A 26,091-nucleotide genomic window follows, 5' to 3' on the forward strand; every position below is an offset into this window, starting at 1 on the left:
AACGACACTGAATGTAGCCCACAAACTGTCTGAGTCAAAGACTTTTATTATTCTTCTGCCAAACACAACAACTGATTTCCATCTATAATTATGGTTTAAGACAAAAAAGGTAAGTCGACTGAAGACACAGCCGTGGCCTTGAGCTATGGACGGCATTGCACTCTGACCCTCCACTGAGAAATGCGGAGCCGGGTACACGAAGCATTAGCGTACCTTCTCCAGGAAGGCTCTGCAGCACCTCACACACTGCTGGTAGACGGTCTCGAAGTCGGACTCACTACCCTGAAAGGACAGGGAAAAGAAAAAGTAGCAAAACTGTAGAGTGAGAACCTGATGCTGTTACTCCTCAGGCAGGACCTGCCAAAAGGCTGATCTGTATGTCACCCCACACGCACGTCAGAATGGAAATAAGCGCTATACTTACATAATACGGATCTTCAATAATTAATTGTTTCTGTGGATCATAGCTCCCAAGTAGTTCAATTTTGGCTTTGCAGTTTTTAACTTGATTACTTTTTCTATTCAAATCTCTGTAAAATTGAAACATGAACTTAGTTTTCTAATCTATGGTTTCAAGTTAAACAGTGACATCTGCTAGGGTTTTATTAAATATCCATATCAAAATCCAGCAAAAGTGACCTGATTTAAAAGGACACCCAAGCCCACAGAGCCGCAGGGCCCCCAGGCAGCTGCCCGTCAAGGTCTCGTCTCTTAGGCGAGAGTGCCCAACAGCAGCATAAACTTTTTACACAAAATGTGCACCCTTAAGTCAGACAATAATTACATATTTTCCTGTGGAATACGTATTGAGACAATCAAATGAAAAAGATTCTGTTGTAGAGATTAAACAAAGGTAACAGATGGAACTCGAGCAGCCACGTGCACCAGGCCCCAAGGTCATCGACTCCATCCCTCAGCATCTGGACGCCAGAGTTCAGGGAGCAGCCTCACCGTGTATCTGTTCCTGCTTGCATTCCTCCAGCCTCCGCCCAAGCTCTCCTGACGCCCCCTGGCCTCACGCTGCCCCCAGGGGAGGGCGGCTGCACGGGGCTCGATGGGACCATCCCCCCGTGAGCACCTGGGATGAGGCAGGCACGGTGTGGTGTAGGGATGGCAGAACCTCACGACACTTCCCTGGAGAAGTGACCTCGGCTGACCCATGAAGAGCAATGCCCACCAATTACTTCTCAATAAAATGAAAAAACAGAAAAGAAAAGAAATATGCATAAAGGTGGCATAATAAACAAACAAGGAAAAAGAAACACGAAGAACGGTTGGGACCAACTGGCCAGAGCAGGAAGGACCAAGCAGGGTGACAGAGGACCAGAGTCCCTACTGGGTGTGGTGGTGACACCTACACGCTACCAGGAAGTGAGAGAACCTAGAACAAACCAACTGAAACACAAAAATGGGAAACGCATGCATGTCAGTGAAGGTCCTGATGGATGAGACGCGACTGGAAGCCGCGGCACCCGCATCGTCCTCTCCGACATAGGCAGGGAAAACCCGGCGCTTCTCTCCCACAGACACGCGGAGTGCTCGTGAACTAGAATCGGCAAGAGCTAACACGTCCCTGCGCCCGCGCCAACGGCACATCCATCCTCCACATCCATCCTCCTCGGTGCTGGCGGAGGACTGAGGGCCCCGCCAGGGGATGGCGTTAAATCGTGGATCTGCTGTGCGACAAGCAGCACGGCGCCTGGTCTCACAGAGGGCTCTCTTCACACACTCCACCTGCATCTGCTTCTAGGTTTGTAAATACATCGTATTCGCTCAGTTTTGGCATGATCACATTGTATTGTTTCACCCTTACGTTTGATCTTATTTTAATACGTGCAGCCCACTCGGGACCGTACACTTCATGAGGGTGGGCAGCAGGAGAATCTTCTCATTGTCCTCTACCAGTGCCTGCCGCTGTGCCAGGCACACACAGCTGAAGAAATGCCACCAAGTTCCTTCTTGCCCAAATACAACACGTCCCTGGAGTCCAATGCACATGTGAGGCAATAAGGCATGGTGGTGAGTGTGGCTCAGTGGGGCGAAGGCAGGACTCTGCTTCAGAGCCTAGGCTAAAATTCCACCACACACACACCCTAAATCTGTGAACCTCTGGGTGCCTCAAATTCCTCTTTGATAAGATGGGGCAACAGTGCAAACCCACAGATTAAGTGCTTCGGCATGCAGAGCACATAATACACAATATACCATGGTTAGCCATTTTTATCTAATACCCTAGTCTGTCGTGTTTTGTTTTTTAAGTCCATTAAGGCAATCAACAATTGAAATAAAGTAAAAAGTTCTCTTTTTTGTCAGTCTTTTTCGGGGGCAGCAGTAATGGGGGAATAAGACGAGAAACACGAGTCACGACAGTGGTAACAAAACCACTCTCCTGTGCAGAGACACGGCCGACACAGCTGCCTTGCATGCCAGCCGGCCTCTAACTACAGCAGGGCCTCGCCTCAGGGGCACCCTCACCTGGGGTGTGTCTCTGTAAATGACCCCTAAGACAACTCCAGATTACTGGCTGGATCCCGACTGCTCTAGATAGATGATTCTCTCTATGTGACACTGCTGCCTATTGAAGGTGAGATGAAGTCACTCTGGACAACAAACGACTGGGCCCATCACTGCTGAGAGTGGAACAGAAATGCCCTTAAATGTGCTTACCTCAGATTGCTCTCATCCATGCACAGCATGTAATCGAACGTGGCGAAGTCTTCTTTGGTAACCTAAGATTACAGTCAAAAATACAGTGTTTATGTTAAACCAATCAAGCCTAGGGGGTCAAAAGCAGTATAAAGGAAAAAAGCTACATCTGAATCTGTTATTCATTAATTAGTTAAATGACTTGGGGTACTTTACAATTAAAATAGAACTAACCTATTTCCTAAAATTGTATTGCAGAGAAGTTTCATATCATAAAGCTCCTTGGAGTGATCATAAAATAGTGTAATACACAGACGTGAGGTTTACACTGCATCTTCAGTTCTTAGTAACAAAGTACAATTCAGCCAACACATTACAACGTCACACATGTAATCCCTTCTATTTTCATTTTACAAGTCCTTAACATCCTAGGCCCTGGCAACACACACCAGCCTGTGACAGTCCCGGGGGCCTTCCCTCCCATGCCAGGCAGAAAACACATGGGAGGCGACGACGCCTCAGAGGAAAAGGAGGCAGCGAGGCCATGCGTTGGGGAGAGAGGGAGACGGGGCTGTAAGGAGGGTGGTCGTGAGGACCCACCAGGACGGAGACACAAGAGGACCTGCACCTGTGGCTCTTTGCTGAGTGAATATCCGGAATCTGAACACGGCACAGAAGAGGCCACGCAGCATTTTTACTGCGTCTAACCTGAAAACTCAGCGTTGGAGCCAGCCCCGAGGGCCTAGTGGTTGAAGTTCGGCGCGCTCCACTTCGGTGGCCTGGTTCGGAACCACACCACCTGTCAGGAGCCATCCTGTGGCGGCAGCTCACACAGAAGAACTAGAAGGACCTACAACTAGAAGATACAACTATGTGCTGGGGCTCTGGGGAGGGAAAAGAGAGAGAGACAGGAAGATTGGCAACAGATGGCAGCTCAGGGCAACTCCTTCCCAGCCAAGAAAAAGCAGCAGCAAAATATGATAATGAATAGAAAAAAAACAAACCTTACTGCTGTTTTATGACATCATAACTCATAAATACAAGCCCACTACAATATAAACAAAAACATGATCTTGTGATTTTGCCTGTGATAAATAATGACACAATAAGAAAGAAAAGAATACAAACAGGCCACAGAATGAAGGCAGAAATAATTCCTGAGAATGTAATTTCAATCATAATCTTCCTCACTAAAACATCTTTGAAAGGGGCCGGCCCCGTGGCGCAGTGGTTCAAGTTTGTGTGCTCTGCTTTGGTGGCCCAGGTTCGTGCGTTTGTATCTCGGGTGTGGGCCTACTCCACTCATCAGCCATGCTGCGGCTGCATCCCACATACAAAATAGAGGAAGATGGGCAGAGATGTTAGCTCAGGGCCAATCTTCCTTGGCAAAAAAAATCCTCTAAAATACAGTTATACAATGAAACTACAAAGAAGATATTGAAAAGCTGGCTAAACAGAGTGGTGATACGCTATTATAACAATCAGTGTAGAGAAAGAATAATATTCATTATTCTGTGAAAAATGATAGACTTTGGCTCTTTGTATGCACTTGCATTAACTCTTAGTATCACATGTTAATAAAGTACTGAGGACTAAATTTTGTTAACATTCCCAAGGTACTAGCTTATTTCAAAATCTGTCAGAACAAATACTATGATAGGTTCTATAAGAAGTGTCCTAGGATTACATACTGAACGCTGTTTTTAATTTTGGAATGACTGCAATTATGGATTGCAGGAAAGACAGACTCAGTGACTGAGAGCCATCTACCAAACCATATGCGATGTTTAGATGTACAACAACTGGGCAACAGGAACAGCTGTGTTGGAGCTCACAAAGGATGCACAGGACAGGATCTCTGCTTGGAGCTATAAATGAAATAGCTTGTGGTGAACCAACCCTACTGCCAGAAACAACTAGAAAACACCCGTAAAAATCAAAACAGCCCCAGTCATTAGTGTGTTCCTGTGACAGTGAGGCTGGGAGAGGCCAAGTCCCCACGAGGAGCACTCCACAGGCAGGAGGGTCCACACACTCCTGTGGGGGTGGCGGGCACACGTCCCTCCAGGCCCTCACCCCTGCTGCCTGGCTGTGTGCCAGGGAGCTCTGTCCAGAAAGGTAGGCCTGAGGGGCCAACTCCTGCCAAAGGGGCAGCTGGTGGTCCACCCTCCTCCCCTCAGAGAATTTGCTCACACCACGAACCCACTGCAGCCTGGAATAAGGATCCTAAACGTCTTGGTCATAGAAATTTTTAACTCTTAAAAATTATTTAGGCCCTCCCTCCAAACAACTTGTTTACATGGGTTATATCTACTAATATTTATCACAGCTATTAAAAGTGAAAATTTTAAAACATCCATTATTCATTTAAAAATGATAAAAATTCGGGGGCCGGCCCAGTGGCGCAGTGGTTAAGTTCTTGTGCTCCAATTCGGCGGCCCGGGGTTCGCCGATTCGGATCCTGGGCACAGACCTACTCACTGCTCATCAAGCCATGCTGAGGCGGGTCCCGGACAGAAGAACTAGAAGGACTGACAACTAGTACATACAACTGTGTACTGGGGCTTTGGGGAGAAAAAAAATAATAAAAATTCATTATCTGTTATTATAACTTTTTTTAAAATGAAAAACAGCTATATTTGCCCAACTGAAACCTAGTGAGGGCAGTGCACTGCTTTAATTTTTGCAAATCTCTAATGTCTGCTTCCCAGAAGACAGGAGGCCTCTACGTGCTTCTGCGTTTGATCTTCGCAGCATGCTGTCTGAGCTGAAGCATATGAAGTAAGCCCAGCCCACACAAACATGCAGTTTAAAAGCGTCTTTTCACAGCCATTGTAGGGAACTGTGGATATTCTCTGATACTACATCAAAGCTCAGTAAGTGCTAGTTTCTTACAGGTTATTACTTGTAATGTAGAACCTGAAAACCTACCAGGAAACTTTTACTACTCTGTTCAGTCCGCTGGTCAGTCTGACACTTTGAATGGACCCTTGACTCCCGCACACTTTTGACCTCAGGGCCCCATCTTGGGAACCGTATTGCACACTCCAGGGCAGTGATTCTCACATGGGGCAGTCACGTTGTCTGGAGACACCTGTGATTGTCACGCTGGGGGGAAAGTGTGCTCCAGCCTCTCTGGGCAGAGACCAGGGACGCTGCTCAACATCTTGCGGTGCACAGGACAGCCCCACAACAAGAGCGATCCGGACCCCAGTGTCAACAGAGAAACCTGCTCCAGAGGCCGGGAAGCCGAGGCAGAGGCCACTGCGGAAAAGGAGTAGTGAGCAACCTCAGGGGCTCCAGAGAAAAACTGGGGTCAGCGCTGGCAAGAGGGCAGAACTGGGAGAGCAAAGACCCGAGACAGAAGGGAGCCTGCCACCCAGCGTGCTCTTCTCAATCATCTGCCACAGTCCTAAACTACTTGGAGGAAGAAGTTAAGACACCAGTGGAGGCTGCAGCAGGCTCCGTGAGGAAGAAACAGAAATTCTCCTTCCGAAGCCGCCTAGGACGAGGAGCCCGCCTCCAACACCACAGGGGAGGGTCCACCCCAGGGGCCCAGGCAGCGCAGGCCATGCAGCAGGAAGTCAGGACCAGCCTCAGGTCAGCTCCACCCACAGCCCTGTTAAGGGAATCAGCCCTAACTCACTTCCCTGCAAAAGCGAACCCCTCTGGGAGCAAAATACCACCATCCAAGCTTCTACAATTTCTTACACATCACATACTGCATTCAATTCAAACTAGTGGGCAGACCAAGCAATAAACAACAAAAACACAAAACAAAAGCAGGCTCATAGAGGACCCAGGTATTAGTTACCAGCTTTTATTTAAAATAATCATGATCACTATCCTCCAGAAAATATAGGGCAAGATGTGGAATTTCATCAGAAAACTGAAATCTATTAAAAAAAAAAACACAACTTAAAGAATTACGTAAACAAAATAGCAGACACTACATATTCAATGGATAGAGGCCATGGGCTGTTTGGAAACAGGAGAAAGATTGGTGCATCAGAAAATAGGTCAGTAGAAAATCAGAATGACGAACAAGAGTGAAAAGGATGGAAAAGGGAGAAAAGAGCTTTAAGAAATTTATGTTCAAAATACATTTAAGTTGAATCTCAGAAGAGAGAACGAGGAGAAGGAAAGTATAAAAAGATAACGGCCTAGAATTTTCCAAAACTGATGAAAACCATCATGGCACAAAGTCAAGGCAGAGTTAGGCCTACCACAAAACACTGCTGAAAACTCAGTACCAAAGAAACCCCTGAAGACAGCAGGGGAAACGACAGAGCTCCAGAAACAAGGATGAGATAAATCCTTCCACACAGTGAGAGCAGAGGGACGATCACATTCGACAAACTTTATGAGAACAGAAGAGAGGGAACACTGCCAACCTGTTTTATAAGGCTGCACAACCGTGACATGCGTGCGACGCTCGTGTGGACCCAACCCCGACACACTGCGTGTGATGCTGGTGTGGACCCAACCCAGACACACTGCGTGCGACGCTGGGTGTGTATCCAATAGAACCACACACAGACGCTCACCAAGACTCGTGCAGAAACATTCACAGCAGCACTGAGCCCTGGACCAGAAACAACCCAAGTGTCCGTCAGGAGCTGATGGATAAATAAACTGTAACCCAACTGTACGATGACTCTGAATCCAGCCCCGAGAAGGAAGGAGCCCTTGCGACAAGCACCCCAGAGTCTCACAGAGGTGAGAGCTGACAGCAGGAAGATGTGCTGGCGGCCCGCGCCTTCAAGTTAGAAAGGATAATGTGTGTTCAGTGGTGACTCTGGGGAAGTGCCGTGGGTCACACTGTGAACCGTGTTGAGGGCACAGGACACCGAGGTCACTGAGCAGAGGAAGGAGTATGGAACAGAGTGATCTAACACAGCTAACCACTGTGAGTTCACACTCAGGGGAACTGACTGCATGCATTCAAAGGAGAAAAGCACCCTAGAGGTATTTTATTTATTAAACCAAAGTTGAAAGTATTGGGAAAATTAAAATTTTAAGAAATAGACTAGTTCTCACACAAATTGTGACAACTACTAAACAGAAAACATGTAAACATTAGCAAGATGCTACAAAAAACGAAGATCTGATATGATACTGATTTATTAAATATGCCTTACTAGTACTTTGAAATTTAAAAAACAATCATTGTTAGAAAATTTTATTAAAAGCAACAGGAAAAAAAAGGCAAAAAATAGATTATGTGGAAATACTACTTATAAAACCGGTAATTACAAGTGTTCTTAAAAAATAAAAAGTTTCTAGGAGCCGGCCCAGTGGCGCAAGTGGTTAAGTGCACGCGCTCTGCTGTGGCGGCCTGGGGTTCACTGGTTCGGATCCTGGGCACGCACCGATGCACCGCTTGTCAGGCCATGCTGTGGCGGCATCCCACATAAAGTGGAGGAAGATAGGCACAGATGTTAGCCCAGGGCCAGTCTTCCTCAGCAAAAAGAGGAGGATTGGCAGATGTTAGCTCAGGGCTGATCTTCCTCACACAAAAAAAGAAAAAAATAAAAAGTTTCTAGCTTTAGTTTTATTAAGGTAAGTGTATTTAAAATACTTTATTTGTACCCACTTTTATTATATACTTAGTGCATGAAAAATAATCTGATCTTAAAAACAGAAAACATGAAAGTATGATTGCTCATAATTCTGACAGACTACTCAAAATAAATCTACATTTATTAAAAAATAGAAAGTAGAATTGGCAAGGTATGCAAAACCCTGAAGAGATCAGAATGGACAAATGATACAAAAAGTGTTTAATCTTCTGTCCAATGAAACTTCCATTTAAGAAGGGTCAGGTCCTTAGGGTAGTAAATTTAAATACTACATTGTTAACATGCAGAGTCAACTGACACAGCCAGAAATTAGAAGTTCACAGATCTCAGAGTAAATATATCTAAGCCAAAAATAATGTGTGTATTACTAATTTCTGAGACATGATTAACGTATCAAAAGTGTTTCTATGGCAATTTTGTTTTGTGAGTTTTCTGGCTCACATCTCTGTATGTTTTTATTGAAACAAACAAATAAACCTGATCGAATCCCATTTCTACCTCTTTAAAGCTGGGGAACCTCCAATAAGTCATGTATTTTCTCTGCAGAACTCAGTTTCTTGATCTGCAAAATGGGTTTATCAACTACTCCCTTCCCTAAGGAGGTCCTGAAGATCAAAATTAAGAATACAATGCCATAGAGCACAGCAATGTGAAAAACTTTAAGACAAGACGAGACTTAGCACACCCATGATTAAATTACAGCTCTCTCACTGCTGTCCATACTTATAAATGTGTAATGTATTTGACTGATTTTCAAAACACCCGGCTCCTCCTTTTGCAGGCCTCAGAAGCTCATATCTGCACAGGCCTGCTGTTCTCTGGGCCAGGCCAGGGCCTGGCTTGGCCGACAGAGCCTGCACATCCCCTTAGGTTGGAGACAAAAGGAAGTTAGAAGCTTTTAGCTAAGTTTTTAAAAACCCAACTGACTCTCCATAAAATCATATTGATAAAAGTAACTGTCGCTGCAGAACAATATATGAGGCATTTTGTATCAAAAGCAAAGCCGATTTCTTTAGAAGCTGGTCCCTGTGATTACGGAAGGTTCCAGAACACCCACCTGCAGCGCTCCTCGTGAGGGACCTCTACCGCCTGCCTGTGGACCCCGCAGTCCCACTAAGAACGCCGCAGTGACGACCTCACTTTCCCCTGTGGCCCAGGACGAGTCCAGGACCCCGCGGTGCAGTCAGGTGGCGATTTAGAAGAGCTCAAGTTTAACAGCCCGTCCCTCCACCGCACTGGGCACATCTCCCGAGCGCAACAGCTACATGCAGTTAGCGGCGTCCACGCTCCACAGAGCACCTTCTTCACCAGAGAATGTCCTATCGGGCAGTGCTCCAGGATCTAAGCCCGGGAGTACAACTATACTCCATAATAGTATCGTATTACCCTATATTTCTAAGGCACTCACAATGGAAAATATGCTTTTGTATATATTACAGAACTTTATTCTAGCAACAAACTTGTAATGTAAGCAGACTCGTCACCATGGCTTAAATGTTTAAAAATCACACAGATAGAAACAAAAAGGAGACTACGCCTCAGGTCTTCCAGCTCCTAGCCAGGGCTCTCTCCACTACGGATTATGTAATTACAGGTGCATCTTAACATGTGAACCCCAAGCTCACGAAGTCTCTCAGAACTGTGGAACCAGAAGTGAAACCGAAGGGGACACTAGGGCGACTTAAGCTGACCCTAAACAAGCACACTCGTCAACAGTGAGTCTGCTTAAACCCTCCCAAGCCCTTGAGTTACGGGACTCTTTGTCTTAGAACTGAACAAGATTTCCTCTACCTGTCTTGCCTTATGGGCTGTGTTAATGCCATGGTTTCTGAGGCAGCTCACAGCTCTTGGATCTGGCGACCGGCCCACGTTCCAGTCAGAAACAGCGCCGCTGTCAATGACCCACTGCAACACAAAACACACAGGTGCAACTTCAAGGTCGAGTACGGTACCTGGCGGGCAATGTGACTCATGGGGATACCATGCCTCTTCATGCAACTCTGCCCTCGGTAATCCGGAGGGTTTCCTATTTCATATGTGGATGTCGCTGCACTGTCTATCCTCCACTGCAGGAGAAAAAAAGAAGTTTTTTCGCAATTTCCTGCCTAAAGGCATTCAGGCTGGCCTCTTTAGGACAGGGAAAGGTACTTACATTATCTGAAACATTCTGATCCGTTACAAGTTTTCTGAAAACTGCTTCTGCAATGGGTGATCGGCAGATGTTACCTTAAAAAAAGGGGAGGCAGCAAGTGAGCGATCTGGTCCAACAAGGACGGCATTTCCCTAAGCAAAGCAAACCCTCCTCTTCACGTCACAGTCCCACCAGCACACGGCAGGACCTGTGGAGAGCAGCCGGCCAACCCAGGCTCAAGACTGGATACCAACTGTCCAAGTCCTTGAGGACAAATGACAGACACCAGAAAAGCAATGACAGCCACAATCACTGCTTTCCAGGATGCTATCAACAACCCAGAACTGAGTCACGAAATCAATGAAGTGGGTTGTAAGCAGCCTATTTTAAAATGAAACACAATAGAGGAGAGTCAAAAGTATATATTTTCAAGTATACTGCACATAATAAGGATGAATATTGTTTCATAAAATACACAAAAAAATGTATTTAGGTATAAGAGTAATTCAACACAAGGGTTCACTGCAGGGTCTGTGCAAAGTCCTTGCTAGAGTCTGCAGATCCGGGCGTGGCAGCTGAGTTAGGGGACAGTGCTCCCGGCCACCGAGTGTGCCCTGAACTTCCGAGGTCAGCTGCAAGCTCAGGGACCCCGGGGCCACCCTCACTTCAGACCAGCTGGCTACAAGTTCCGGAGTCCCCACAGGCACAATAATTCTCTAGAAGGACTCCGAGAACTCAGGAGATGCTACGTTTACGACTATAGTTTTATTATAACGAAGAGATACAAAGCAGAACCAGCCAAAGTTGGAGAGCACAGGGCAGATTCTGGAAGACTTCCAAACACGAAGCTCTCTGGTCCTGGGGACGTGTCATCCCTGTCATTCATGTGCCAATACTCAGAGTACTGCCAATGCAGGACTCTCACCAGAGCCCCAGTGCCGAGGGTTTACTGGCGTTTCATTAGATGGGCATGGATGATTAAATTACCAGCCTCCAGCCCCACTCTGAGTCACCTCCTCCCTGAATAACAAGACACTCCTGTCCATCCTAGGGAATTCCAGAGGGGGCTGGAGTTCACCACCCAGGGGCCAGGACAAAGGGCAGACCTTTCATCAGGTGGGGCCCAATTCCTTAATACATGGGGCAGGGGAGATAAAAGACATAAAATCTTCTCTCAAAATCTTTCTACCATGTGCCAAGCAATCTATTATGGGAGATGCAGAATTAGCTATAATAAAAACAAGAAAATAAATGCTGACAGACAAGCAATATACTACAGGAGCACAGGAAAAGAAAGACGCTAAAAAGCATAAACAAACAAGGATATTTCTTATCAGAAAAAAGGAAGGAAGATTAGAGCTGACCTTCAAAGGAGGTCTAACGGGCAGAGGCAGGGAAAAGGCATTTAAAGCAAGGTGCATGAATAAGCATGTGAAGCTGACCGGGCGCGGAGGAAATGAGTGTGCGATGACAGGCACGTCACATGGGAGCCCTGAACTGCGCCCAGGATCTGGACTTGGTGTCTCCACAATAGGGAGAAACCGGAGGTTTGGGGGAGAGGAGTTACGAGATTCTTCAACAAACTTGTTCTGTACGCCTACTACTTAGGAGCCACGCTCGGTGCCGGGGCCTGAAGAGAGAAAGCTATTTAAGACGCAGAGCCTTCCCACAGGTCAGGAACACAACCCCACAGGGCTGGGCTTGAGACTGAGGTAGAGGGATGCGCCCCAGGAGCTCAGAGGAAACAGGGAGGAACAGACAGGACCGGAATCGAGGAGGTGGTGCAGGAAGCGAAGGGAGGGTACAGCGCCAGGCGACAGACCTTCCTCTTCACCAGTGTCTGAATCCTCTGGTTCACGAGAAACCTGCAGAATCAGGAGCTTCTCAAGGGCTGTGAAACCCAAGCAGCTTCCTATTGCATGGAACCAACTCACCAACTTGACTACAAGGTTCTTCAGTTTTTACATCACTCTCAGGTCCTATAACCTACTTATAAGGTGCTTTTTTCCCCTAAAGACTGAGGTATCCACAGCAGCAACAAGTCTACCAACCACGAAAGGGAAGAAGACAGGAATTAACCTTGAAGACCCTCCACATGCTAGTTTGTGTTGTGAAGTTTTTCCTTGCAACATTCTAAATTTTTGTTTAGTTTTTAAAACAGGTATTATCATCCCCACTATTTTAATTACTGAAAGGCTTCCTATGCTGTGTAATTAGCATACTTGTCACCATACACCACAAGAATACTTTTAATAGCAATCACTCTATTTCAAATCAAGACAATTGTTATTATTTTGGAACTCTAGAATAACAGGTGCCTAACAGCTCAGCATCTAAAGATGCAATAAAAAGACCAGTCTCACCCTTCACAGATAATTATCATTAACTGTAAAGTAACAGCTTAGTTTCCCACAAGACAAAAACGTGGACTATTTACTGCCTTAAAGGCATACTCATCCACACTTACTTTTTTCCCAGACAGTTATACTTACAGCAAGAAGATGTGTGTATAATGCGCGTGAGTGGAAAAGAGTTTACTACTACCAAGATTAGGAGTAAAGTCACACCTCGTGTACCAGCAATAGGCAAGAAATCCTGCTTGTTTATAACTTGCCCTCCTGGTTCCAAAGCTGACATCACCAAATTAATGTGTTATTAAAAATGAAGCACATCAGAAAATCACAGCACTCCAGTGTCCCCCACGTAAAGTTCTGAACATTTAAAAGGTTATCTTCAGATTTTTTAAGGAAAAAATTTCAATCTGTGAAGTCTCACGTTTGTTTTTCCAAATTAGGTAGCATAATGTATATTCTTACTTAACACCTTCATTTTAAGAGACTCATGAAAAAAAAAAATGAAATCCTCTGAGGTCGGGGCTGCGTCTGACCCAACACAGCACCCCCTACACTGAGCACTTAATAAAAACGGACTGACCTTAGGAAAAGGTAATCCAATATCACCTCCACCCTTGCTGGCTGTGCATGGTAACAGCGCACGTTCCCCAGTGCGCCCCTATCTACAAACACGTAAAACGCTTTCAATATCCTTGCCAAAATAAGTTCAGTTGTTTTCTGCCATTAGCCTTACCAATGGAAAACATTCAGTCTGAAAAGGGTCCAAATGAATGCCCTGGAGGAATAAAATTTTTTCATTTCAAAAATACACCACTCTTCCTGTCGCGTGTACAGGCCCACATGAAGGGCACATGCCAACCGCTCAGCTTCCCCAGAACCCACTGCTCACCACCTCCAACAGCATCGCTCCGCTGCAGCACACGCTCCTCTCTGCACAGCTGGTCTCCTCCTGCGGCCCTCCCCAGTCTAATCTCACACGACAGCTCAACACTTCTTAAACTTCCCTCCTCTGCTCAAAATCCTCCAGGGCTTCTGTCCTTCAGAGTAAGCCCTCATCCTCACACGGCCTCACCAGACCTGTCCTCTGTAGGCCCCAAAACTATGGCTGGTGGTCCACCACCTTTGTGTGCAGCCCACAGAGCTAAGAATAATTTTCATATTTTTAAATAGTTGAAATAAACTCAAAAGTAGAACAACATCCTGCGACATGAGAAAATTATATGGAATTCAAATCGCAGTGTCCTCGAATAAAGTTCTATTGGAACACAGCCAAGGGTCATCATTTCCCTACTCTGCAGGGCTGCTTCGCTCTCACCTTTGGTATGGCCTGCAATGCCCAAGATATTTACTCTCTGGCTCTTTGGAGAAAGAGCTTGCAGACTCCTGCCCCGGAGCACTCACTGTATGTAAGGAATTACATTCTCCCCTCTGCACTGAAAATGGTACTAGTTATGTATCCATGGGAGCACTGAGAAAACAGTCACTCAAGTTATCTTCCAGTCCTCAGGTACAGATGAGAAAGACAACTAGTCACTAGCCCAGCCGGTGGCTCCCCAGCCATCTCTGGAGCATGGCCAGCCCTCTCACTCCAAAACCTCTCACCTTCTTTCCTCTGGGCCCAGGATACTTTTCCAAAATACCGCAGGCTTGCTTCCTCTCCTCCTTCAGCTCTTTGCTGGGATGTCACCTCCTAGGCGAGACCTTCCCTGACCCCCACTTAAAACTGCACTGCACTCCCACCGCCCCTTTCCTGTTCTTAACACAGTGCCAACTGACCGAGCAACCAAGTACTCGACTGTTGACGACACAATGTGGGCTCTAGATTTGCCTATTTTGCTCACTGCTATATCCCTGGCACTCAGAACAGCACCTGGTAATACAGTAGTGGGTAAAAAAATTGAAGATAAATCTACACAAGCATACCCATCCCATTAACAGCCATCATTGTGCATTGCGTCAGCACAATCAACAACACTAAGACAAATAAACCAGGCAATGGAATCTACTAGATGCCCAAGCAGAACAAACTGCAATTAATAAATTTGTTGATTCCATCAGTCAGCCTTCAATGGAGAGCTTAAAAAACAAATGATGCCCACTCTCAAAGTGAGACAAGGTGGCTTTCACTTTTCCCCTCATAAAAATTCAATTCTGCAAATGCCTAGTGAGCATCATATATTATCATAAAGCTGGAAACACAAAGAAAAATAAGCCAGTTACTGCCCTCAAGAGCCTATCATGTAATCACAATAAAATTCATGTAATGAAAGGTGTCCATAAGGGGTCATAGGAACAACTGCCTTCACCTAGAGGATGTGGGAAGAGTGAAGAGGGGCTATCTGGGTCTAACCTTACAGAAAGGCTTTCCCAGCAAAATGCAAAATGGGTGCCCAGAGCAAGCCACCCATGGCGCGCTGAGCATCTGAAGCGCTAGAGAACAGCAGTCACAAAAGGCAGTGTCTGGAGGTATGGGTAGGAAAAGGTAATGGAGGTAAAGTGCAGCAGCTGGGGGACTTCTGTCCTCCTCCTGAAGGCGAAGGGCACACTGTAAAAAGGAGCGGAAACTTTATTCCGTAGGAAACGCAGACTCACTACTGATGATTTAGGCCTTCCCCTCTTGGGAGTTAGGGAGATAGAGTGGAAGTGTTGAGGAATACGACCCTGTGAAGCCATCCCAAAGGAAGAACTCTGAAAACTAAAGGGAAAATGAAATTTTTTTTTTTTTGTGAGGAAGATGGGCCCTGAGCTAACATCTGCCAATCCTCCTCTTTTTGCTGAGGAAGACTGGCCCTGGGCTAACATCCATGCCCATCTTCCTCCACTTTATATGGGACGCCGCCACAGCATGGCTGGACAAGTGGTGCATCAGTGCGCGCCCGGGATCGGAACCAGTGAACCCCGGGCCGCCACAGCGGAGCGCGAGCACTTAAACCGCTTGCGCCACCGGGCCGGCCCCAATGAATTCTATTTTGAGTAAAGGAGGCTAACTGTTGAAACTCTAAGAATGAAAATAACTCTGAGCTGGAAGGTACTTGAAGGACTAAAATTAAAAAATACCTTCATTTTCATGCAGAGGAACCGGAACTTGGCTCCTGAGGCTGATCACATAGAGACCTGAAGAAATCAGGTCTCCGTGGCTGGGCTTTTACAACTAAGAGATCCAAAACCCTTGCCTTTAAAAACCTGAAACTCCATCTGCCTTAAGCTCGGATCCATTTGTACGCATGGGCCAAGAAAACCAGCCAGCAAACCAGTGCTGTCACGGGGTCGGGGCACCCAGGGCTCCTAAGAGAGTACATGAGTCCGGCGGCTTCGGGTCTACCCAACGAAGGGGAAACAGAATCCTAGGCAGGTACCATGGAAAGGACCCTGGCTTGGAATGAGGTTGCTGCAAGTGAGGAGACCCAGCTTGCAAAACGGGCCATGCCGGTGAGAGGCGACCAAGCATGCGGAGCAGGCTGGGCAGGTGAGGGGACCTAGCGTGCAGAGCGGGCTGGGCAGGTGATGGGACTCGGCCTGCAGAGCAGGCCACGCCGGTGAGAGACCAGGCGTGCAGAGCAGACCATGTAGGTAACAGGAGATCAGGCATGCAGAGCAGGCCGGTAGGTGAGAGGGGACCAGGCGTGCAGAGCAGGCCGGCAGGTGAGAGGGAACCAGGCGTGCAGAGCAGACCATGCAGGTGAGAGGGGACTGGGTATGCAGAAAGGGCTGGGCAGGTGACGGGACCAGGCCTGCAGAGCAGACCATGCAGACGAGAGGGGACCGGGCATGCAGAGCGGGCTGGGCAGGTGACGGGATCCGGCCTGCAGAGCAAGCCATGCAGGTGAGAGAGGACCAGGCATGCAGAGCAGGCCGGCAGCTGAGCGGCGCGGCGAGAGAGATTCATCCCCCCTCCAGGCCGCCATACCCGGCCTCCTCCCGATCACCGGTCCTGGCCCAGTGGCGCAGCCCAGAGCGCACGAGGCCCACCCCACCCTCGGGAAGGTCAGAGGGGGGCAGGATCAGCGCCGTCTCACCCAGACACACGAACAGCACAGACTTCGGCACCTGCTCAGCCATCTTCCCGCGCACAGCGGCGCGCACTCACCACTTCCGGACTTTTCCGGGGCTGCGCATGCGCGTTTCAGTCTCGCGCCTGCGCAGTCGAGCTCCAGCGTGGCGGGCGGAAGGCGGGGTTAGAGTCAACAGGAAGGCGGGGGGAGGGGCCGTGGGGGCGGGGCCTGGAGTCACCTGGAGGGCGGGGGGTGGGTAGTGGCGGCCGGGGGGGTCACCCGGTGGTCAGAGGGGGCAGTGGGGGCGCGCCCGGAAGTCACCTGGAGGGCGGTGTGGGGGGGGCAGTGGGGCGGGGCCGGGAGTCACCTGGAGGGCGGGGGCCAGTGGGAGCGCGGCCCAGGGTCATCCAGAGGGCAAGGGGCAGTGGGATCGCGCCCGGAAGTCACCTGGAGGGCGGTGGGGGGGCGGTCAGTGGGTGCCGGGCCGGGAGTCACCTGGAGGGCGGGGGCAGTGGGGGGGCGCCGGGGCGAGGGGTTCACCCGGAGGGTGGGGGAGCAGTGGGGGCGTGCCTGGAAGTCACCTGGAGGGGGGACAGTGGGGGCTGGGCCGGGAGTCACCCCGGGGGACGGGGACAGTGGGGGCGGGGCCGGGAGTGACCTGGAGGGCGGGGGCGAGTGGGGGCGGGGCCGGGAGTCAACTGGAGGGCGGGGGCCAGTGGGGGACGGACTGAGGTCACGCGGCTCCGCGGAGTGAGCACCTGAGGGCGGGGCAGGGCGGCAGCCCGGGACCGGACTGGTGGGGGTGGGGGGGCTACACCGGTACTGGAGGGGCGGCGGCCGGGACGCGTCCGGAGAGTCCTAGGAGTGCGAGGGGCCCGCGGGGCCGGGTCAGGCCGCGCTCTCCTGGGGTTCAGGTGCACCGCCCCTCCGACACACCTGGGCCGCGCGGCCCCAACGTGAGGCCCGCCGTCAGGGGTGAGCCGGTCCGCACGGGGCAGGGGACCTCCCGGGACCCCGAGACCCAGGCCCGACCCCAGGGCCGCGAGGGAACCGCCGTGCACAACCGTCCGCTCTGCGGCGGCGCTGTGGGCCTGGGTCGTCCCGGTTCGGAAAGACGGGCAGCTTTAGAAGCCGCCGCCCTGCGAGCTTCGTGGTCTTCGCCCCGCGAGTGTGCGTTCAGGCGGAGGCGGGCGTCGCCTGCGCCCTCACCTGTCGCAGGTGCGCCCTCGCGGGCCCCGCCCGCCCCGAGGCGGAGCCCAGCGGCGCGCCCTTCCTCTTCCCGGTGGGGTCCGAGCTCGAGGGCGCCGCCGGACCAGGCTCGGAACACGAGTGAGTACGGGTGTCCGTGACGCCGCCGCGCCTCACCTGGGGTCGGGCCAGCCCTCTCCTTCGCGAGTTTTCTGGAGAGGGCGGGTCGTTGGCGCAGAGGCCGAGGGACCGGCGCCGTCCCGGGGTTCTGCTGTCGCGCGTCTGTGATCATTGTCGCCCAGCCCGTCCTCGAGCCGTCGGAGCTGAGACGACCCGCGTCCCTGGGTCCCCGCCCCGGCGGTGCGCTTCGGTTTCAGCCCCGGTCGTCTCAATTCACAGAAAAGCTCTGCCTGAGTTTTTTATTTAGCGACTGCAGTTAATCGTGTGATATTTGTAAAGATCTAACGTCTGAAAAGCCATGCGTCAGTGACTCTCTCTGGTCCCGGTGTGTCTCCATAAAGGAGCTTCCGCGGCTCTGCGGGCCGTGGGCTGTGCGGGCTCCCCGCTCCCCGGCCCTCGCTGCGATCGGCCGCAGCCCGGGGCCGCGGGGTCCAGCGGTCGCGGAGGGCAGCGCGCGCGCCTCCCCGGCGCTGGGAGCCCTGGACCCTGTGGGTCGCGTTCTCTGCTGGGCCTCCGTATTTAAAGAAGCGTGAAACTGCTCTGGATTGGCAGGTGGCCATAATGAAGTGAGGTTTACCCTGCTGTTACTGCCACTTCGTGTCCGCAAATGTTTCACTGTCGCCACTCTGCTGCGAAGGCGGAGTTGGAAAGAATGACACAGACACGGGACCCCTGCCCACAGGGAGTCGGAATCTGACGGGCCCAGAATGTCCCACCAGCAGGAGAGAAGGTTTTCATGTTTTCTTCTGCCTAGAACATGCATGTCTTGCGTTCTCGTTCTCGGGAGTGTTTTACTGCGGCGTGGGAGACGTCTGAGTTAATAATGAGTTAAGAGAATCTGCGCACATGCGCGTGAGAGAAACAGCAGGTCTGCGGGGTGCTGGTTCCCCTTCGTGCCGGCTGGCTGTGGGGTGTTTACAGTTACTATGCTGGAGGTTAAAATAATAAGAGTAAGTTATAACTTCCCTCCTGTTTATCATGTTTATGTTAAAGAGAATTGGTTATTTGGTTTACTAATGCTCTATTTAAACAAAATTTGTGTAAACTAAGTACTACCCCTCATCTTTTGCAAGATTTAAGAAAATAATTTAAAAGAAATCTTTGCTCATTAAGAGCGATTGGATGCTTTTATTACATTTAGGAAATTTTTATTCTCAGGAGATTTCTCACTATTTAGAAGTAAGGATGTGGTGTTCCAAAAAAAAGAGGGAGTTGCTCCAGATCAGAGGGAACAGTTGCCGTCTCTGTTGCTGGACCGACTGGTGGTCACAGAAACCCTTCCACACGTTGCCTTATCTGCAGATGCATCTGATAAGACATAATGCTGCGCAATTTAAGACCTGAGCACACTCAATTTTCCTTTTCTCTGGGAAGAATCCATTTTTTACACAAAATGATGAGACTAGGTGTGTGGTCCTGCTCTGATCCAGGACCCTCGGGTTTGAGAAAAGGTACAGTGACTCTAAATCCAGGGTTTTCTTGTGCTGGAGGTTGGTTCTTCTCGCTCCCTCCTCTCTGCCCACTTCAGCAGCCTGGGGTCAGGGGAACCCACAAGAAAAGAAGCACAGGCCACACCAGTGTTGGGGGTTCAAATGGGCAGTTTGGTGTAAAGTTTGGGTTAGGAAGGTTAATGATCTGACCTGGGACCATTCAGATTTCTAGAACTGACTGGCTTTGTCTCCTTAAGTCAAAGGAAGTAGTTAAACCATGGCCACAGAAAGATGAGAAGCCGTTCAAGAAACAATGGCCACAGTTATCAGGCGGTGGTGCTCAAGATGATCAGGTTCTAATAAAGTTCTGAGCTAAAGGCAATATTTCAACACCTTTTTAAAGATTGTGCAGATATATAAAGTTTCTTTTATATTCACTAAGATTTAATCAGTTAATCTCCTTAGCAGCATTCTAGTTCCTTTGATTTTGGTTGGGATTTTATCAATTTAGTGGGCTAACCTCTATTTCATGTCAATTATAAACCTTAATAATTTGATTAATACCTAATTAATGGAAATTTGGAAAACCATTTCTAAACTTCTAAACTTTTCTCGTGGGTACCCCTCTCATAATCGAGAGTCCATTGAGGAAAATAATGGATGCTTGTTGATGGAAGGAAAGTTAGGACCCCTGAACTCTGGTGGTGAAGAGGTGGGCAACCCTTTGGGGGAGAGCAATGCTGGAAACCAGGCCGTCTCCACTCCCAGTGGGATTGCCCCTCCGTGACTCCAGCCCTCAGTTTATTGCCCGTTGATCAATATGTAAATTATTTCCACGTCTTAAGTTCATTTCAAAGATTTCCCCAGTATTTTATAAACTCTTCTTAATTTTTTTTTAAATTGTCTTAGTCTGCAAATTTTCAAATATTTTAATTACTTTTTAAAGAAAACTTTGCATCTAAGTTTCTTAGCTTGAGGTTTGGCAGCCATCCTCTTCTTAGGAGGAAACTCAAATATTTATAGAGAATTTGCTTTGCCTTGGAATTCAAGAGCCTTACGATTTTTATGAATGTTCAGATGCTAACCAAGATTTAAAATTTAAGAGAGTTCTTTAGTAATGACCTGTATCTTTATAACTTCAGCAATATAATGGTATCAACATTCTGATCAGACCATGCTTTCTCTCCATACCTTATAATATAGCAGAGGAAAAGTGGGTGAGCTGTGATTTGATGCTGAGAACAGGAATTGAAGATTGTATCTCAATTGTTATTATTATTTGTTGGCTCTGACAGAGAAATTCACTATCTATAACTATGACCAGGCAATATGATTTTATCACATATTCAATAGAATCTGTACCATGAAAACAAATTAGCCAGGCTCTTCTGTAGTTCAGCTGAATAGGAAGGTGTCCTCAGCATGACCAGCCTTGTCAACACCCAGTTCGCAGAGACGCAGGGCTGTGTCCAGACAGAGCTCTGGCTCAGTGCTTGGAGCTCTGTGGTCTGCAGGCAGCCTAGGCTGCATCTGAACCCCCAAGTCCCATAGCTGTCCTTCCCGTGTTTACAGAAGGGGCTGTGACCTCCTCCAGGGCCGGATGTTTGCAACAGCAGGTCTCAGCTGTGGAATTTGCTTATTTTACTGGCTTAATTCTGCTTGGTTGATAGAGTTCAAAGTAGAAAGTCTTTTGAGGGGTAAGATTTATGTATTATTTACTATGCTTTATTTGCACGTGTCAGAAAATCTGATCTGGCTTTGGCAGAAAAGGATTTTCCTGGTCCATGGGACTGAACAGTCCAGAGCTCCTTTTGGCTTCAGCTGAGGCCCGGTCCTGGCTCCAGCAAGGCCAGGCTCTCTCTGCATGGCTCTGCTCTCAGGCTCTCCCCTTGGGTGATAAAAATCTTGCAGCAAGTCCAAACAGAAGTGCCTGGGAGAGGCAGTGCTGGCAGCTCCCACACCAGCCCCTGGTCAGATACTGATTGTGGATCCACTTTGGTTACGAAGCTCCACTGTGGCACGAGGAGATTGGTTCTAATGTTGCAGATTTGGGTCACCTGCCCCTCTCCAGGTGCAGCATCGATGGAAGCAGACAAACTGCTGATTCTGAAATAAAAGACACAGATGTTCAGCAGCAAAAGGAACAAATTTCCACTGCAGTTTACTAATTCACTTCAGCAGGATGTACTGAGATATGGGAACGAGGCACGGCAGGGGCACGGAGACTAGTAAAATTGCTGCTTCTGGCTGTAAGGACTGCATTCAGTGGTGAAAAAAGGAGAGTACAAAGCAAGGAGGAAGAAAAGACACAAACCTGAGTGCCCGAAATATAAGAATTTTATTATGAGCCCCCATTTTCCATCAACTTTGGGTCTCTCTGGAGGCAATCCTTTTTCGGAGAGGGGGGAGTCTGTGCCATCACTGCCCACTCAGATTTGCTTTTGGTCTTCAGTTGTCATTGACCATGAAGACGCTGCTAAGTGGACTGTTGCATTAAGGAGCTCCTGACAGTCCAGCTCTCTGATGGAACAACAGCCAGGTTTCCTCCTGCAGGCAGGCCGCTGGGCTGAAGGCGACTTGTGGGGTGAGGCGTACTTGGCACTGGGATGCGTGAGGCTCTTGGAGCAGCCTCCTTGCTGGTCTTGTTGCACTCAGATCTCCATAGCTTGTTTTTCCTCCCTTTCCTGGGAAGGACCTGGCAAGGACCTGTTTGGGGCGCTGTCCCATCCCCTTGTGACTTGCTTCCCTCTGACCCACCTCTCTCTCGAGGTCTGGGAAACTTGATTACTCAGCACATTCTCTTCCAAATCCATCGGATTTTCTATGTAAATGATCCTTTTCGAGTCCTCACAGGGATTAGGCCTTTAATTCTCCAAAGCCACACAAATACTTCATTCATTTAGCAAATATTTATTAGGCACTTAGTATATGTCAGTATGACATGTGTTGGAGATATTATAGTTAATAAAATACAGCAGTCAATGTGCTTATCCCATGATGCTTCCATTCTAGTGAGGGAGACTGCAAGGAAGATCAGACAGACAGACAGATAGATAGGATAGATAGATATGGACAGATAGATAGATCTGACTGAGTGGTTGATTGACTGATTGATAGAGTAGTGATATAGGCTATGGTGCAGACTAAATGTGGGAAAACTTTGAAGGATGTAAGCAATGGAGTAATATTAACTGTGATATTACTTAGCTGGAGCACTTCTGTGGAGAAATGCTCTTAGGGGTTCAAGACTGAGAGCAGAGAAGCCAGCGAGTAGGCTACTGATTGTTCTTTGGCCCAGACAGGTGGCAGGGGAGGAGGAGAGACGTAATCAGATTCTGAGTATGTGTTGAAGGTTTATACTCCGATAAGGTGTGCTGATGGATTGGCACAGGGCGTGAGAGAAATACAGAGGTAGCAGTCGGCCCAGGTTTTGAGCGTGTGCTCCCAGGTGATGAACATACCTGGAGAGGAAGCTTGGGGAACAGTTGGGGAGGAGGTGGGGCACCACGAGTTATGTTTAGATGTATTTAGTTTGAGAGGCTTACTTGATACTGATACCAAAGTCAAGTAGGTAATTGATAATGGTAAGTCTGAAATTTAGGGGAGGTTAAAGGATAGATAAGACTTGGAGAACTATCAGATATAAGTGGTGCTTAGAGACACAGACCTGAGGTTTGAGTGTAAGTAGAGAAGGATGGAGCCTTGGGGAAGACAAGAGGATGTGTCTGAGAAGGATCGTGGCTCTGCTTTTTCCCTCTCTCCTGGAGGCAGACCCAGTCCGTGGGAACAAGCTCGGCGGCAGCTGGGTCCTCCTGGGCCACCTAACTCAGACATGGGGGCAGGTTTGTTGACTGTCTTGTGTGGGCCCAAGTGGAGAAGCACCACTCAGTTGCCCGAGGAAGGGACAGCCCCTGAGCCGACAGGGTATGGGGAACAGCAGTGGAGGTAAGCCGGTAAGGCTTCAGTTACTCGAGGGCGGTGCAGAATGGTTTCACTTAAAATTGGTTTTAAATTTAAGAACTAGCCTTTGAAATTGGTCTTGAAGAGTGAGTTTAGGAGGTCAGAGGTTAGCAGTTTTTTCCTCAAAGGCCAAATAGTACGTATCTTAAGCTTTGCAGGCCAAGAGGCAAAATTGAGGATATGTATAGACACTTATACAACAAGAGAGAAAACAGACTTCCACAAATTTTTTTATTGATGAAAACTGAAAGATAACAATAATTGAGAACTTTTTTTGTAATGCAAGTCTACTGATGAGAAGAATGCGATTCTCTTTGTGGGAGAACATTTTGCTGCTTGAGGTTCGAAGTCAATGACTTTATCATCGAAATAGATCACAAATGTGGAGCTGTTGGTGCAGGTCTGTGATGTGATTTTACCCACTTCATCTTTGAAAATGTGCTTTCACACAAAATATTATGCTTTAGATTTAATCTTTTCAACCATTAAAGATGTACCAACTGTTCCTGCCTCGCAGGCCTAGGAGAACAGGTCGGGTGGCTGGTGTGGCCCAGGCCGCAGTTTGCCAACCCCTAGATGTCCCTTATCAGTTCCCTGCCTCCAGCTCCAGTGTGCCCCTCCCATACGCTCTGGGACAAACAATGGAATTCTCTAAAGAATTACTTCCTTCCAAGTGGGCACCTGGGAAGCTTCCTCAGTAGAGGGTGCCTGAGGGACTTTGCAGGAGGGAACAGGCAGGGGTCAGCAATGTGGGGAGAGGACATCGGTGGAGTCCATCTGGCCACGGCCCAGGAAAGGGCTCTCTGCAATCTGGAAGGCTGGGCCACAGCCCCGTCCACTCAGAGACCAGACCCCACAGCTCTGAGGACTCTTGTCTTGCCAGCACCCCAACTCTCACGGCGTGCCCACGCCGCCAGCTGCTGAGCGCCCGCACCCTGGGGGTGGCTCTGCTGGCCCAGCGACCCCTGACCAGGTCCAGCCTGGCGGGACGTGTCTCTCTGCTGCATACGGGCTGAACCACACGTCCTCCAAGGAGGCCTACATCTCTTCCAAGCCTGTCCTTCCCAGGACTCCCTCCAGCCTCGGTGCCCTGCAGAGGGCACGAGTGTCCTGGTGAACTTCCCCTCTTTGACCAGCTGCGTGCAGTCCACCTACTCTCGGGACCCAGACTGCTACACCTGCTCTCAGTGAGCGGGAGGTGTTGGAGCCAGAGGGGACAGCGTAACTAGGAGCATGGTGAGGAAAGCATGGGATAGGGTCCTGTCACGTTACATTGTTTTAAGGCGTGCGTAATAGGAGTACTTGGTATAGCAAAGATACATCTTTTTAACAATTTTAATATTTATTGAAAAGGCGAAACCACTGCTTTGCTTTTTTTCAAAGCACTTGCAGACAGTGTGTTATGAATACTATGTAATCAGAGAGAGAAAAATATTAGCATATGGTGTAATCACATTAGATAAGTGTTTTTACCCATTTTCCACTATCCCTAACTAAGTGATTACAATGTATATAGAACAGGTCAAATCTAGTCCTAAGTTAGAAAAGGAAAATACTTCTCTTCCTTCTTGCTTCTTCAGCAAATACCATGGAGAGATCAGAAATAATTTTTAAATGTAATAATTAGGGTAATGTTAGCTGTAATAGAAGCCCCGAAATCTCGGTTACTTAACACTGAAAGTTACTTCTCCCTGTGTGATGGTTCAGCGTGGGTGTTCCCGGTGGGGAGCAGCTTGCCCGCATGCTGATCCAGGGATTGGCCCCCATTCCTCTTGAGGCTGTGCCTTCAGATACCTCATCAGCCAGCCAGCAACAGGGGGAGACGGTGGAGGGGACACCACTTCTCAGCTGTCTTGGCATAGAGATGACACAGACCCTGTCTCTGGGCAGCTACCTTGAGGGGACAGCACTGCACTGTGACATGGGAGGATGACACACGGGGACAGCACTGCACTGTGACATGGGAGACACACGGGGACAGCACTGCCCTGTGACACGGAGGATCACATATGGGGACAGCACTGCACTGTGACACGGGAGGATCACATATGGGGACAGCACTGCGCTGTGACATGGGAGACACGGGGACAGCACTGCACTGTGACATGGGAGGATCCCATACGGGGACAGCACTGCACTGTGACACGGAGGATCACACACGGGGACAGCATTGCACTGTGACACAGGATCACATATGGGGACAGCACTGCACTGTGACATGGGAGACACGGGGACAGCACTGCACTGTGACGTGGGAGACAGATGAGGACAGCACTGCACTGACATAGGAGGATCACACACGGGGACAGCACTGCACTGTGACATGGGAGACACATGGGGAAAGTCCTGCAATGTGACATGGGAGACACATGGGGACAGCACTGGACTGACATAGGAGGATCACACACGGAAACAGCACTGCACTGTGACATGGGAGGATCACACACCGGGACAGCACTGCAGTGTGACACAGGAGACACGGGGACAGCGCTGTGGTGTGACATGGGAGGATCACATAGGGAACAGCACTGCGCTGTGACACGGGAGACACGTACGGGGACAGCACTGCACTGTGACATGGGACACACATATGGGGACAGCACTCTACTGTGACACGGGAGGATCACA

General features: G+C 48.9%; 2 protein-coding genes across 5 annotated transcripts in view; one reads left to right on the top strand and one right to left on the bottom strand.

Annotated features, from left to right (window-relative positions):
- Positions 1-28: 28 nt before the first annotated feature.
- On the bottom strand, positions 29-16,827 carry ACP1 (acid phosphatase 1). Of its 3 annotated transcripts, none has more exons than XM_058551888.1 (6): positions 16,730-16,827; positions 10,381-10,454; positions 10,020-10,133; positions 2,668-2,729; positions 425-530; positions 29-282 (listed from the first exon to the last, which is right to left on the bottom strand). In XM_058551888.1, the coding sequence occupies exons 1-6, from the start codon at positions 16,770-16,772 to the stop codon at positions 205-207; spliced, it is 477 nt and encodes a 158-aa protein (XP_058407871.1). In that variant the 5' UTR covers positions 16,773-16,827; the 3' UTR covers positions 29-204. The 3 variants fall into 3 exon arrangements, with proteins under 3 accessions (XP_058407871.1, XP_058407870.1, XP_058407872.1); XM_058551887.1 differs by lacking the exon at positions 10,020-10,133 and adding an exon at positions 10,181-10,294; XM_058551889.1 differs by lacking the exons at positions 29-282; positions 425-530 and having other exon boundaries at positions 10,020-10,294.
- A 590-nt stretch (positions 16,828-17,417) lies between these two features.
- The window catches only part of SH3YL1 (SH3 and SYLF domain containing 1), a 48,633-nt gene continuing 39,959 nt past the window's right edge, over positions 17,418-26,091 (top strand). Inside the window, exon 1 of one of the 2 annotated variants that reach the window (XM_058551881.1) lies at positions 17,418-17,455. In XM_058551881.1, the coding sequence (XP_058407864.1) occupies position 17,455 (1 nt within the window). In that variant the 5' untranslated portion in view covers positions 17,418-17,454. Of the gene's footprint in view, positions 17,456-17,974; positions 18,035-26,091 lie in introns of those variants that run through there. The other variant, XM_058551880.1, reaches the window with a different exon arrangement.

The sequence above is a fragment of the Diceros bicornis genome, chromosome 12 (assembly GCF_020826845.1).
Source record: "Diceros bicornis minor isolate mBicDic1 chromosome 12, mDicBic1.mat.cur, whole genome shotgun sequence".
Lineage (NCBI taxonomy): Eukaryota > Metazoa > Chordata > Mammalia > Perissodactyla > Rhinocerotidae > Diceros > Diceros bicornis.